General features: G+C 52.5%; 1 protein-coding gene across 7 annotated transcripts; it reads right to left on the bottom strand.

The window, feature by feature from the left end:
* Positions 1-7,082: 7,082 nt before the first annotated feature.
* Positions 7,083-14,009, bottom strand: LOC125544633 (uncharacterized). Of its 7 annotated transcripts, none has more exons than XR_015619182.1 (6): positions 13,498-14,009; positions 13,191-13,309; positions 12,933-13,050; positions 11,334-12,757; positions 11,146-11,253; positions 10,400-10,637 (listed from the first exon to the last, which is right to left on the bottom strand). XR_015619182.1 is itself a non-coding variant. In XM_087547455.1 (4 exons), coding segments are annotated over exons 1-4 (501 nt in total). In that variant the 5' UTR covers positions 13,749-14,009; the 3' UTR covers positions 11,173-12,756. The 7 variants fall into 7 exon arrangements, 2 of the variants coding, with proteins under 2 accessions (XP_087403581.1, XP_048564335.2); XR_015619179.1 differs by having other exon boundaries at positions 10,423-10,637; positions 11,146-11,523; positions 12,633-12,757; positions 13,179-13,309; XR_015619180.1 differs by having other exon boundaries at positions 10,423-10,637; positions 11,146-11,506; positions 12,633-12,757; positions 13,179-13,309.
* Between the last annotated feature and the right edge of the window lie 1,256 nt (positions 14,010-15,265).

The raw sequence follows: 15,265 nt of genomic DNA, 5'->3' as shown, positions 1-15,265 counted from the left end.
GTCGTCCCCCTCGTGAGGCTTGGCCCCTCGCGAGGGTCTTGAGTCATTGCTGGTGAAGATGGACCGTACGGGCCTGCTCGCAGAGCCACGCCATGGGCCGCAGGCAGGCAAGTCTGGGGACCCCCGGGGCCGACAGTAGCCCCCGGGCCCAAGGCGCGCTCGGGCTTGGCTTCGAGGCGAAGCCGAAGGGGCAAGTGCGGAGCGCCGTGGGCCCCAATAGCTTGCGGCCTTGGTCGACGCGTGGCGGTTGATTGGACGTGGGCGTCTCCGCTTCCCCATGCTGCCTCGGCAACTGCCCGACTTGACAAGTCCCTACTGCATGCAAGGAAAAACCATCATTATTACCTTAGATCATGGAGGCCGGCGGTTGGCCTCCCCTTGGTTATAAATGGGAGGGGGGCGGAGCCCCGTCGCCCATCTCTTCCCATTCCGCTTGCTTCTTGCCCTTTGCTCCATCGCTAGTTGCAACACCAATGGCGCCGTCGAAGAGGTTTTCCGCCGTGGAGAAAGGGAAGGCCACTCACGAGGGGCCCGGCTCTCCGACGCCCAAGAGTGGACGCGACCGTGCCCGCAAGCACTCCGCGACCCCCGCCGCGGCCCCGCGCAGCCGTGGCGGTGCCGCTTCGCGTGGCAGGGGCCGCTCCGGTCGCGGCGGTCCTGTTGATGGAGGGAGACGTGTCGTGGTCGCGCGGCCTCCTCGACCGCGCTTCCACTCGTCGGAGGTGCTGCCGGAGTTCGACATCTGGTCGGAGAACCCGACCGGCAACTGGATTTAGCTCCCGGGTTTCTTCGCCGACGAGCTGCCAGCCTCTGGTCCAGGCAGGCTCTGGCTGCAGGCGGACAGCTGCTGCAGCAGGGCTTCCTGGGTCACGGTCAAGGTCTCCGTTGCGGGCAACATAGCCCTTGCCCGCGGCCGGCAGACATTTGCCCGCGCGCGCGGCTTGGGCACGCGGTGCACCCTCCACTTCAAGTATGACGGTGACGTGACCCTCTACGTGAGGGTGTTTGGGGAAGATGGTCGCCGCGCCGGGTGCTGCCCCGAGGTCAACAATGGCGAGGAGGTGCTCAGCCTTGGCGATGGTCGTGATGAGGACGAGGGAGAACCCGCCCTTGGGGCCGACCATGTCTCGTCCAGCTACGACAGCTCTTCCTCCAGCGACAGCCCCAGCAGCGGCGGTTACGACCAGCCACCACGCCGCCGTGCCTGCTTTGAGTGCGGCAGTGGGTCGTCTCGTCGCCGCGCCTCCGTGAAGCGCGAGGAGGGGTCCGGCTGAGCTCAGGACGGCGCCGGGAGCCTACCGCCGTGAACCGCTGTAGGGGCAGACACCACTTTTATTTTGTTCTTCCTTTCCTTCCTGCATTAAAAAGAAACCAGAATGGGCCCCAGAGGGGCATGTATCGAACTATGATCTCAATCACTATGCAATGTTTGTTGCTCCTGTGCTGTGTTGCAACTTCATCGTTTTGCATAGGGATAACTTAGCTTGACTTGTTCGGAGTAGCCTCCTCCTCACGAGGCGCTTGCTTGCTTCTCGGTGCCTGTCGAGGCTTCCTTGACCTGATAGGCGCTTAGGAACTGCAAAAATTCATCAAGAGGTTTATCGTTCTCCCGAGGCTTGGTCGCGGGCGCCGCTGGCCTTGACCCAATGCTTCATATCGCGGTGCCCAAGGGGCACGGATTGAGAGAGAGAGAGAGGGGCGCCAGCTTGTGGGCTCGAACGAGACTACCTCGTGAAAAACAGAAGAAGGAAGCTAACGAAGGTACCTGTTCAGCCCCCTCGCAAGGAACGCGCATGAGAGAGTACAGGCCGACCAAAGAAATGAAGGCAGAAACAGAGGCAGAAGGCGAAAGGGTGAGACCAGCAAGAGACACCAGAAAGCAAATTTCAATTAAAGAGGGGCAAGCCAACTTCGGAAAGCAAATGAAAAGCCGTGTCCGACACCTAGTCTAGTCTTCGACGTCTTCTCACCAGCGCGGAGCTAAGTACTGCCACTAGGACGTGGGAGGGAGCCCTTGAAGCCCAAGGGCGGCACTCCCGAGACTCCGGAGCGTGTACAACCCCACTCGTTATTATGTGAGAGTGTCACGGGCGGCGATCTTCACAGGCGCTGGGCCTTTCTTCACAGGCGCCGGGCCTTCTTCACAGGCGCTGGGCCTTTCTTCACAGGCGCCAGGCCTTCTTCACAGGCGCTCGGCCTTTCTTCAAGGGTAGAACTTCCGGAGGTGCTGAATGTTCCAGGCATTCTGGATGGGTACCCCGTCCTGTGTCTCCAGGCACGCGGCGCTAGGCCTAGAGACATGGACGACCTTGAACGGGCCCTCCCACATGGGTGAGAGCTTATGCAACCCTTCCCTGGAGAGGACCCGCCTCAGGACGAGGTCACCCACCTCGAGCGTCCTGGAGCGGACGCTGCGACAGTGGTACCGCCGCAGCGCCTGCTGGTATCTTGCCGCCCGTAGTGCTACTTCGCAGCGATGTTCCTCCCCCAGCACGAGGTCCATCCCCCGCCTGGTGTCCTGCCGCGTTTCATCAAACACCAGGACCCATGCGGAGCGATGCCTGACCTCGTGAGGGAGGACTGCTTTCGCTCTGTAGACGAGGAAGAATGGGGTCTCGCCCGTTGGCTTGGTGGCGGTGGTGCGGATGGACCACAACACGGACTGGAGCTCATCGTGCCAGACCCTGCCGCAGGCCTTGAGCTTCTTCTTTAAGGTCCTGGTCTTGAGGCCCCTCAGGACCTCCGCGTTGGCACGTTCGGCCTGGCCATTGCTCCTGGGGTGTGCTACCGATGCGTAGCAGATCTACGTTCCAAGGTTAGCACAATATGACTTGAAGAGATTACTAGTGAACTGCGAGCCATTATCGGTGATGCTGTGGTTGGGGACCCCAAAATGGCTCACAAGGTCCTTGACGAGCTTGACCGCAGAGCCAACTGGGATGGTGCGGACGGCTTCAACCTCCGCCCACTTAGTGAACTTGTCGATGGCGACGTAGAGGTATCGATAGCCCCCAGACGCCCGAGGGAACGGGCCTAGGATGTCTAGACCCCACACTGCAAACGGCCACGAGAGTGGAATGGTCTGGAGGCCCTAAGCTAGCTGATGGATCTGCTTGGCGTGGAATTGGCAGGCCTCGCAGGACTTCACCAGCTCAGTTGCGTCACTGAGTGCCGTAGGCCAGTAGAATCCGTTGCGGAATGCCTTGCCAACGGGGGTTCACGATGATGAATGGTGCCCGCAGTCCTCGCCGTGTATGTCGGCTATCAGCTCTTTCCCCTGCTCCTTGAAGATACAATGCAATGAAACGTCATTTGGCCGCTTCCTGTATAACTCACCGTCCCGGATGTAGTATGTTGTGGCCTGCCGGGCCACGCGCTCCGCGTCCTCCTCCTTCTCTGGCAACGTCCCTTGCATAATGTATTCCTTGAATTCCTTGGTCCAGCATCCCTCTTGGGGCTTGAGCGCCAAGATTAGGCATGCTCCCGAGGTCGGGCCACATGCCGGGGCTCCTGTGGCAGGCGGCTACGGGAGTTCCTCCCGAGGCTGAGCTGTTCTTGAAAGCGGTGACATTGCTGGTGGCTTGAAGAGCCGCTCCTCGAAGATGCTAGGCTCCTGGGGCTGTCGCTTGGATGCTCTGCTGGCGATGTCATCAGCTTCCTTGTTGGTGCCACGGGGCACGTGCTGCAACTCCAGGCCCTGGAATTGTTTCTCCATCTTGCGCACCTCCGTGAGGTATGCTTCTATATGTTCGTCCCTTGGCTCGTATATCTTGTTGGAGAAGTTGATGAGGAGCTGCGAGTCGCCCCTGACGGTGAGGCGCTTTACCCCTAGTGCCACTGCAGCCTTCAGGTCGGCTATGAGGCCTTCGTATTCTGCAATGTTGTTGGAGACCTTCTCGCCCTGCTGGAAGCAGAGCTGCACAGCGTAGTAGAGCTTGTCCTAAGTGGGCGAGATGAGCACTGCTCCAGCCCCCGCGCCCTGGCGCACGAAGGCACCATCGAAATACATGACCCAGTCGTCGAGCGCCTCACTTTCCGGCGAGAGGGACCGGTCTTCACCTACTTCAAGCGCCGGGGCCTCTGTTCATTCTGCCATGAAATCAGCGAGCGCGGCTCCCTTGATGACCCTGGTAGTATTGAACTCCAACTGGAATGCTTGCAACTCGATGTTCCACTCAGCGACCCTTCCAACAGAGTTGGGGCTCCTGAGCACTCTCTCCAATGGGTAGGCTGAGACAACCTTGATGGGGTGGCCTTGAAAGTAGTGCCGCAGCTTTCGTGAGGCCACCAGGAGCGCGAGCAGGAGCTTCCGATGCATGGGGTACCGTGCTCTTACATCCCGTAACACCGTGCTGACGAAGTATATCGGGTGCTCGACGAGGGTAGGCGTGCTGATGAGGCTTGCCTCTTCTGGAAGCTGGGGTGCCTCCTGAGGTGGTGGAGCCCCCGACGCTTGACCGCTTGCTGAGGCCTTTGGGGGTTTGAGAGCATCGTCCTGCTGAGCTTGCTCTTCTGCTGTTGCTGCGGCGGCCCTTGTGGTGCCTTCCTGGTCTCGCATCGTCTCTGCTGGGGGTGTAGCTCGGCACGACACGCCCTTGGCTTGGTGTTCTTCCCGAACCACTACTAGGGCCGCACTGGCGGAGTAGGGAGTGGCGGCAAGATAGAGCACTAGGGGCTCGAGGGGCCGCGACGCCACCATCACTGGGGGCTAGTCAGGTACCTCTTGAGGTCTTAAAATGCTCGGCCCGCCTCCGGGGTCCACTTGAACGGGCCCTTCTTCTTCATCAGCTTGAAGAAGGGTAGGGCTCGCTCTCCCAGCATGGAAATAAAGCGTCCCAACACAGTCACCCATCCAGCAAGCTTCTGCATTTCCTTGAGGGTTTGCGGTGGACTCATGTCTTCAATGGCCTTGACCTTCTCTGGGTTGGCCTCGACCCCCCTGTGGGACACAAGGAAGCCCATCAGCTTGCCGGAAGGGACGCCAAACACACCCTTCTCCGGGTTGAGCCGCAAGTCCACCTGGCGGAGGCTTTCAAAGGTCTCCTCCAGGTCTGGGATCAAGGTCCTCGCCTCTCGAGACTTCACCACGATGTCGTCAACGTAGGCTTCAGCGTTCCTCCCGAGATGCCAACCCAAGGCGATGTGCATGAGCCGCTGGAAGGTTCGCCTGCGTTGCGCAGTCCGAAAGGCATGCAAGTGTAGCAGTACACCCCACATGGGGTCAGGAAGGCCGTCTTCTCCACATCTTCTACCGCCATCTTGATCTGGTGATATCCTGAGAACGCATCCAGGAAGCACAGCAAGTCGCACTCGGCAGTGGAGTCGACGATCTGGTTGATGCGCGGGAGCGGGAACGGATCTTGGGGGCAGGCCTTGTCAAGGTTGGTGAAGTCGACGCACATCCGCTCCTTCCCGCCTTTCTTGGGGATGACGACAGGGTTTGCCAGCCACTCTGGGTACTGAACCTCGCGAATGACACCCGCAGCCTCCAGCTTGCGGGTTTCTTGGACGATGAAAGCTTGCTTCTCAGTGGACTGCCGCCTCGCCTTCTGCTTCACGGGCATACGTTGGGGCACGCTTTCAGGTGGTGCTCTATCACCTCTCTTGGGACCCCACCAGCTGATCGGGCTCCCAAGCGAACACTTCCTTGTTTGCGTGCAAGAACTTCACCAACGCCTCCTCTTGATCAGGCTCGAGTTTGGCGCCTATGGTAAAGGTCGCCCCTGAGGACCCGTCCTCCTCGACTGGCACTCGCTTGGTTTCTGCTTTGTCCTGAGTGAAAAACTACTTCTTTTTGGTTGGTGCGGCTCCCTTGGCCTTGGAGGTGTCCAAGTCGGAGGGCTGCGCTGCTGCGGCGGTCTTGAGGGCGAGCTTGAGAGTCATCAAGGCTTCCTTTGCGTCCCCCTTGATGGTGAGGACACCCTCGCTCCCCGGCATCTTCATGAGGTTGTAAGATGGATGGGCTGCTGCCATGAACTGGGCTAGAGCTGGGTACCCGAGGATGGCGTTGTATGGGAGGCCGATGTGGGTGATGTCGAAGTCGATGAGCTTGGTGCGGTAGTTGTTGTGCGTGCCGAAGGTCACGGGGAGGCGGATCTGCCCCAGGGGGCGGGCGGAGCCTCCACCGACCCCTGAGAAAGGCTTGCTAGGGCAGAGCCACTCGAGCGGTACGTGAAGAAGGCTGAAGGCCTCGACGGAGAGCACGTTGAGGCCGATGCCGCTGTCGATGAGCATCTTGGTGATGGATATGTGACAGTTGGTGGACGTGCAAAGCATTCGGAGCGCACCCGAGCCGACGGTGGAGGCGGGATGATCCCCTGAGTCGAAGGTGAGGTCGGCCTCGGGCGCGACCCAGCCCGGCGGAGCCCCCGTGCGCTTGGAGACGGCGCCGATCTGGCGAAAGAACGACTTGACATGACGATCTGAGGGTGGTGCTTGCGAGCCGTCGAGGAGGGACGCAACCGCGTGGTGCGCCGGTGCCCCGTAGCGCACAACGAAGAGGCCGCACAACTCCTCCCAGGATGCCACCGTGGATCCGGGGAAGTTGAGCAGCCAGGCGCGCGGTGCGCCAGTGAGGGCCATGGGAAGCTAGTTGGCCATGACCTTGTCGTCACCCCCGGCCTTAATGACGGCTTCCTCATACGCCAGCAGGAAAACTGATGGGTCCGCTGCACCGTCGTAGCGCGGAGGCATCTCCGGCTTGAACTTGGGTGGCCACTTCACCTGCCGTAGGGCGGGAGCAAGGGCTCGGAGCCCCTGAGCGCCACTATGGGCACCCGTAGATCCAGCCGACGGAGTGGCGCCAGCCATGGAGAATGGGCGCGAAGATGGTGGAGCGCGAATCGACGGAAGGAAACTCTGACACACCCCTACCTGGCGTGCCAAATGTCGGATCACGGGTTCCGGCAAAACCCTCAAGGTTCTAACACTGGGGTGCGCGCGAAGATCTCCCCCCTACCGATGCACATCCTAGCTCAGCTAAGATCTTACGAACTAACTCGACGAACTCACGACACAAAGGACACAATATTTATACTGGTTTGGGCCACCATTGTGGTGTAATACCCTACTCCAGTGTGGTGTGGTGGATTGCCTCTTGGGCTGAGGATGATTAGTACAAGGGGAACAACAGCCTCCTGAGGAGAGGTGTTCTTGTGCTTGGTGAACTCGTGGTTGTCCTGGTCTCTCTTGGCCAGACTGATCGATCGATCCTCTCCCCTAGCTATGGTGGTGGCTAGTCCTATTTATAGAGGCCCTGGTCCTCTCCCCAAATATTGAGCGGGAAGGGAGCCAACAACGGCCAATTTGAAAGGGGACATCTAGCACAGCTTATCCTGACAAAAGCAGTCTTTGCCTGTCAAAGGCTCTGGTGGTGACGCCGCCCTGGGCTCCACGGTGACCTCCGTCTTGTCGTCCTTCTGGTCTTGGTCTTGTTACACTGATATGGAAACCTTTGCTTGACGCCTCGGTACTCCGCGCCTGTGCCTGCTTCCTTAGCACCAAAGAGGAAACAAGGACACTGTGCGCGCTGGCGCCCGCCTGGCCTTGGTCGTCATGGCTCACGTCACTAGAACCTCGCGAGGTTTGCCTTGCCTTGATCTCTCCGCCCCTCGTGAGCCAGCCTGGTGAGGCCGCTCCTGAGGAGGTCTTGTGTCGTCCCCCTCGCGAGGCTTGGCCCCTCGCGAGGCTTGGCCCCTCGCGAGGGTCTTGAGTCATTGCTAGTGAAGATGGGCCGTACGGGCCCGCTCGCAGAGCCACGCCGTGGGCCGTAGGCAGGCAAGTCTGGGGACCCCCGTTCCCAGGACGCCGACACAATGAGGTGAAATGGATAGCCCTGTTTGCAAAACAAGGTAGAAAGGAAACAATTACTGCCCAATTACACGAGTTGAAGGCACATACGCCGACAAAAATGAAGCATATTCCATGTAATAAGGGAAAGATAGCAGCATGGTGGTTAATAAAAAATGGTTCGAGGACGAGATTGCAAGATGGAAAGTACACTAGCCAAGATACATTTAAGCAAACAACTAAAGAAGATCCACATGCAACAACTTGCGAAGATGGGCAGTGGAGTAAGGCCGGAGGAAGCTGTACCTAAGGGTCGGCGGGATGTTACTAGGAGGGCGCCGACGGCCAGGATTTGCCCATACCGCGGCAGCGAGCAAGTGGCGAAGGCCCTACCACGTCGGAGCTTGGTCAGAGAGAACGACAGGTACCGCAGAGCGGGACGTACTGCCTCAACGCCGTCGAATGGAGAAACGATGCACATCCTCCCTTTCCGCCAACGGACAGGATGCAGACGGATCACTAACCAACGGTGAGAGAGAGAGAGGCCACCGCCGCCTTGTGTGAGATGGTGTCACGAGAGACAAACCCCGGAGGCAGGTTCCGTTGTATATAGTGGAGCGGATTTTTCCATTTTCACCACGATAATCATTTTATATTCTGTATGAGCCATTCAGGAATATAACTTTATTTAATACTAACATGTCAAGTCAAACTTTGTTCCATCTACGCGTGGTACACGACCCTCCTTCGAGTAAACAACCGCTACACCCGTCAAATTATCACATGGGTCGCCTTTTCATACAGAAACGAACTCCACCGTGTACCTGCACGGGTGTGGCCGGGAACGAGACGTGAGTACGTGTGTCTTGCGTGCACCTCTTCTTTAGGTGCAGGTACGTACGTGGGTGGGTGTGAGAGATATGTTTTGTGTGAAGCCGAGGCAATGTGTCAATGATATCTCAAACAAAAAACGTAACATATGCAATGTGTGTGAAACAAAGTCATGGATATATCATAAATAGAGGGAGCGATCCACGGGAAGAGAGTGGAGGGATCATCGGCATGAGATATCGATAGAATTGAAAACAAGGATGAAGTGTGTGGTTGCGCGATCGATAAAGAGTGCATTCGAATTTGTGTTTGCCCACGCCAAAGATACAGGGCGGCTGGCCTACTGGAATTTGAGAGGGAAGAGGTGTAGTTTTTCTCTATGGCATGGATACCTACCTACAACGTTCGACTATCGGTGTGTGTGGGGGGGGGAGGGGCAGAGACCTAACTATAGATAGGTAGATCGACTAGTATATGTGTGGAGAAGGAGAGAGACCTAGCTATGTAGAGATCGATCGACATGCATGCATATGTGTAGTAGAGGAATAAGGTTGGGAGAAAGAGAAAGGTAGAGTGTCGGAGGGTTGGTGGTGGAGTGGCTTCTCACAAATGGTGGGAGAGTCCTGCTAGACAAACGGAGGGTACGAGTGCAATATCAATAAGAGAGGGCCGGGGATGTCTGTCTGTCTATGCACGTGCGTGTGAGAGATGGGTCGGGAGGTATGCAAGGATGATGAGGGGAGACGATATGGTTGTGGTAAGCATACGTAACTACATAGGAAGATCAACCGTCGTGTGTCCGAGAAAGGGAGAGACATAACTAGTGAGGTAAGTCTATCGATGCGTGGGAAAAAATAATTATAGTTGACCTAGCTATATGTAGGGAGGTCGGTACGTATACATGCATGCATGTGTTAGAAGCAAATAAGGTCCGGAGAGACAGACATGGGGAGAGGGGTGCAGCTAGGAGGTGGTGCGAGAGGCCTACTATGTCGAGGGGGGAGGAGTGTGTGAGTATGAGATCGCTGAAAAAAGGGACGAGACTATATTGGACATAGGGGGGCATGGACGGTGAGAAGAGAAGAGGGGAATTATATGTGTGGTAGGCACACTTGGCTAGAGAGCACTACAAGAAATATGTCAACTTGCGACCATCACTATTGGTCATTGAAAGGTCATTGTTTTTCATTTGCGACCTTTTTTGACCAAAAACAAATGGTCAAAAGCTGATGGTCGTAAACTGAAAATAACGACCTTCTCTGTGAGAAAGTCGTGGAAGGCCATGACCAAAACAAAAGGTCATGGATTCTATGACCTTCTATTTTGGTCGCTGGCTGTCTGCCCAGGCCACGTTGGATCCGACGTAGCAAGCTAACGTGGCAAAACTGCGACCAAATGAAAAGGTCACTGATAAGAATCAGCCCGGCCCGATTCGGTGTTTTACATGGGCCGAGCCCAACAATTCATCCTGTTTGTTGTTTTTTCCAGTCAATTTTTGGTGGACTTCACGGGCCAAGCCCAAAATTCCAGCCATTTATTTTCTAGGCCGCACCCTTTTACAGTTCAATTCTTGTTCAGGCCTCGACCTTTTTTCAGTCCAATTCTTGTTCAGGCCTCGACCTTTTTGTGGTCCATTCAAGTTTTGGAACTCGGCCCTTTTACAGTACATTTTATTTATTTTCAAAAATTAATATACTGGCATTGCTGAAACAGACCCCAACTATGTTTGGGCTGTGGCCTTTTTAAGGTCCAGTAGTGTTTGGGCCAAGGACTCTTTCAGTATTATGTTCACATCCAACTAAATACATTTAGCACAAATACAAATTCCCAGCATTTGAATAACAAGTACACCGAACATTAAATAACAGGTACAACAAGTAAATATACACCCAATTCCTAGCAAGATCAGCATTACGTCAAAATTCCAAGCAAATTCTGCATTACAAGTTCAATAATATATAAAGCGAGCCTTTGACTGAGGCTTTGAGCTTCTTCGAATTTCTTTGGCCGAGGAACTCCTATAAATGAGAGGGAAAACAGATTAGTCACAAGTACACAAGCACTGTTTGCATCAGTACATCGACACTCGCAAGTAATACATCATTCACTTAAAACATCTAAAGTGAAATAGATACATGACACGACACAGGAGGCAGATATTGCCAGACAAAGATGACACTTGTATAGACCTTGGAAAAAAACCATAGTAGTCAGTGATGCTCCAACACACATCACTCATGGACTAAAAAAACAAGATAAAGCATCACTAGGGATGCATACTGATTTTACTAATATGTTTTAATTGTCTACTTTGGAGTTACATCATCTCTTAGCAACATATGAAGTGAGGAGATTTGAATAGATTTTTCAAATACATGTGCTGGTATGGGGATGCTTCTCTAGAATGATGTACATTTGCACAGATTTTCAAATAAATATGAGGACTCCTAGAACTATCAGAGAATGAATGAATGCGAAAGGCAGAGCATCATCATAGATGAAGGCATCACCAGAATTCGTACTTACACGGGGAGACACTAACATGCGGGAATATGTATGGACAACAAGCTGCAGGTTGGCATATCCATGAACCATGTACCTCATGACAGATACAATATATCATCCAATGCTCAACTATGACAAAAATTAAACAATTACACCTCATAAAGGCAAAGAAAAGAATCATGGAGAGAGTAGGAGAGGTAGAAGGGGACCTGAGTCATCGGAAGTGGTTGTAGACTAGGCTGATCCAGCGACAGCCAAGGGAGGCAGCCGAGCCTACCAATGCGTAGCCATCATAGGAGCAGTAGCAGTGTAGCACCACCATTGCCGGAACCGCAACTGCTGGAGCGAATCACCATCACATGGGTCACCTCCACCGAAGGATCTAGCAAGGGGTAAAGTCTGCATGTTTCAGTACAAGCTAGTGGCGTCAAAAACCAAGCAGGAGCAAGAACAAGAGAAACTCTAGTAAATGATGATTAGTTGAAGAAACAGGAACTACATTCAGTGGCGATGTTTCCATCATCCTACTGTCACCAGTAGAGCAAACTATGGGTTACCATAGTTCCGGAACCATGCACTTCATGACAGATGTATGTAGTAACACAAGACGCATGACACCTAAAGGAAAATTATTCATTCAAGAGACTAGAAATTATACATACAAGTATCGGTGGCCTAAAACTCAATCTACAGATGATAGATAATAATAAACAAACGACAGCATCATATTTTCTTAATTATATAAAGAGAAACTAACAGACTGTTATGTGCACGCAGATGCACCAAAAGAAACTAAAGACCATTTATCTTAAGGATTAAACATAGATGCCGAACATGCTTATCATCGAAGGAAAGAAGCGTAGCTTTTTCAGGGGAAATCAATCTACAACCCTATGGATATTAGGACTATCTCTGTACAGAATGAGCATGAGCAATACGCCAGGCAGTATATGCGTCTGTAGAGGAAGAATTATGACCCACAAGGCTAATAAAGAGTTAACCGAATCTATCACGAAGGAGCGGCCGGAACCAGTAGATCAATCACAAAGGAGCGGATGAACCAGTAAAAAAAGAGGAACCACCCTAAAAAAATAAGTAACCAGAGCAATTCTTTGTGGGTCACACCCAATCATTTGCAGACAAATAAATTGGGCCAAGTTTACTCTCTTTATTGGAGATCAGAGAAGAGTCACAGGATGAATTGTCACAATGTCAAGATCAGTATTTCCCACAAAAGCTGATGATGTTCCGGTTCCATATTTTTCTACCAGTATGAAACAAGGTTGAAAAAAAAGACAAGTGCAGAACTAGCCAACTGACAATACAGATCAAAAGGGAAATAAAACAAAGGAACACAAACCCATAAAGCATCAAGGTTGAATTTACCACTCTGCGGAACCAAACTGCAGGGTTATTCCAGTTCTATACACAAGATTTGACATGTTTTCCTACTAGTATTTACAATGTTTTTATAGTAATTTAGAAAGAGGGGAGATGGGGCACAGAACTTTGAGGCACTATTATGAGGTAGTGTCTGATGAAGGTTGCCCTTTGGAGCGGCAGCACTAGCTCCACCAAATGTAGCAGCGACACCTCCGACTTGCACAGCGGCAGCAACAGCACCAATGATCACCTGCATGAGATTTCAGATCATGATTACATAATTTTATTTATTTATTTAAGAGACAAGCAGCAGCGATAGCTTCTACCTTCGCATATATTTCAATACCTACTTCTACTTTCATGTATGTTAAATATGCAAGAGGTAAAAACATGTATGCAAGAGTCGCGGAGGCCACCGAACTTACTAGTATCCATCACGGAGGCCACCGAACTTCTCCTGTCCGGCTGTGTCCCAGCAGTAGAACCTGATCTTGCCGTGGCTCGTCTGGAAGTCCAGCGACCGCACCTCCACAGCGATCGTCGCTACAGAACACCGTGCAGATCAACAACAACAGTCAACAACATCAAAGGCAACATCATCCCTCAACAGAAACACGAGATGTGATCGAGGGGTGGGGAAGGAACCAAACTAGAAGCATCGACAGGCTCACTTATGTTCGTACTTCTTCTCGAACTCCCCGGTGATATGCCTCTACACGAACATCGTCTTGCCGGTGTCGCCGTCGCGGACGAGGACGAGCTTGAAACTGGGGTAGTCCACGGGAGGGGTGTTGGGGAGAGCCTGCACGCGTAACTCATTCAGAATCGGAAATCAAAACCCATCGATCGGCACACAAGAGCGAAAACTAAGAGGCACAAAGCACGAGCAGAATCTAGAGCAGCAGAAACAACGCAGCAACCGCCTCTAAATTCGTTGGAAAGCAATCGCCTCAGAACAAATAAGAGAGGAGGTTGAGGAGATCCACGCACCATTGCATCGTTTCCTCGGCGCCGCCCGCTGCTTGGACTTGGAGGGGCATGATGCCCATGGCGGCGGCACGCGCCCGGGGGTGCGGGGACGAGAGGTCGGCCAGGCCGAGGCGCTCCAGGGTGGTGGTGTACTCGACGTGCTGCGGGTGGCGCTGGAGGACGTGCGCGACGGGTCTCGACAGGGAACGCCGGCCTCCCCAAGCCTCGCCGGTGGAGAGAGCCAATAAATTCCCCGCAGGCGCAGATCTCATCCCCCGTCAGAGGGCATGGTTTTGCTTTCTTGGAGGAGTTAGGGTGCCGGGTGGGCTGGTTGGTTTGGTTGGGTGGGGGAAGGGGAGGGGCGAGAGGGGTAGGGCATGGGGGAGGCCATGTACGGCGACGAGCTCTACTGGAGGGAGGTGGTGGCGGTGATCTGGAAGGGACGAGGCGAGCTCTCTCTCTCTCCATCGGGCGAGACAGCGAGGAGATGGAAGTGGATCGATGGATGGATGTGGGAAAGAAAGGAGGCGGGGGGAGGGTGGATGGAATATGAGCAGCTAGGGTTTCGGGGTTGGTGTGAAAGGGTTGAGGATGGCCGTTGGATTCGCGAGCATCCGACGGCGCATGATGCATGATCCGCGTGAGATGCCCACGGATCAATCAGACAGTATGATGTTATGACCATCTACATAGGTCATAGTTGCCTAAAAATAATGTGTTAAAATCATGTCAGCTATTTTATGACCTGAGAAATTCAAAAAAGGAAATAGAAAACCTTCTCATTGTGTCACCAAAATGTGAACAAGTTTTCATAAAAGAATAACAAACATGAAGAAATATAAATATCTTTTAAAAGGTGTCGTGAGAAATGAGTTTATTGGTAAAAAAATATTTTCCATTTTTCGAGTGCCCAAAATGAGTTTTTTGTGTGAAGGACCTACCATATATTTGTTGCAAAATTGGACCAATTCAATTTTCTAAGATACTAGGCCATATTTAATGCACAACTGACTAAATGGTTGGGTGTCAAAAGCTTTGATCCACCTCGGGTGAAAAAGATAAATTTCCGCCGATTCAGCAGGAAGTGGGTCAAATTTGAACTGTAACTGCCTCATAGTTTGCTATTTTTTTTCAAAAATCATTTCTAGATACATAAGTATCTATTTAATCAGAGAAACATCAAAAGTTTTCCGAGATTCAACCACTAGCTAGGAACGATCAAGCTCGCTGTTTTGACCGCATTTTGAAACGGGCATATAAAATTAAAAAAAATAAAAAGATTAGAAAACCTTCGCATTGTGTCATTATATGTGACCAAGTTTCCAGGAAATATAATAGACTTGTAATACGGTAATTATTTTAAAAAGTGTTTTCAGAAATGAGCTATCATGCGTGAATATTCATGGCTTTCAAGCCAAATGATCAATCTTATGGCCACATTCATGGCATAGTTTGTTCAAATGATCTCACATTGTGCACAAGGGTGCATCTTGGAATTCCAAACAATGTTTTCTAAGGGAGTTTTCATTTTATTTGCACGGAAAATTCATTTTCCATTTTTGAGTGCCCGATGAGTTTTTTTGTGAAGGACCTACCATATATTTGTTGTAAAATTGGACCAAATCAATTTTCTAACATACTAGACCATATTTAATGCACAATTGACCAAATGGTTGGGTGTCAAAAGCTTTGATCCACCTCTGGTGAAAAAGACAAATTTCCGCCGATTTAGTAGGAAGCGAGTCAAATTTGAACTGTAGCTGCCTCATAGTTTGCTATTTATTTTTTC

Source organism: Triticum urartu, chromosome 3A, assembly GCF_056163025.1.
Source record: "Triticum urartu cultivar PI428250 chromosome 3A, HENAU_Tu73, whole genome shotgun sequence".
Classification (NCBI taxonomy): Eukaryota; Viridiplantae; Streptophyta; class Magnoliopsida; order Poales; family Poaceae; genus Triticum; species Triticum urartu.
Note: the sequence above shows the minus strand (reverse complement) of the source record. Positions and strands in the feature narration are given on the sequence as shown.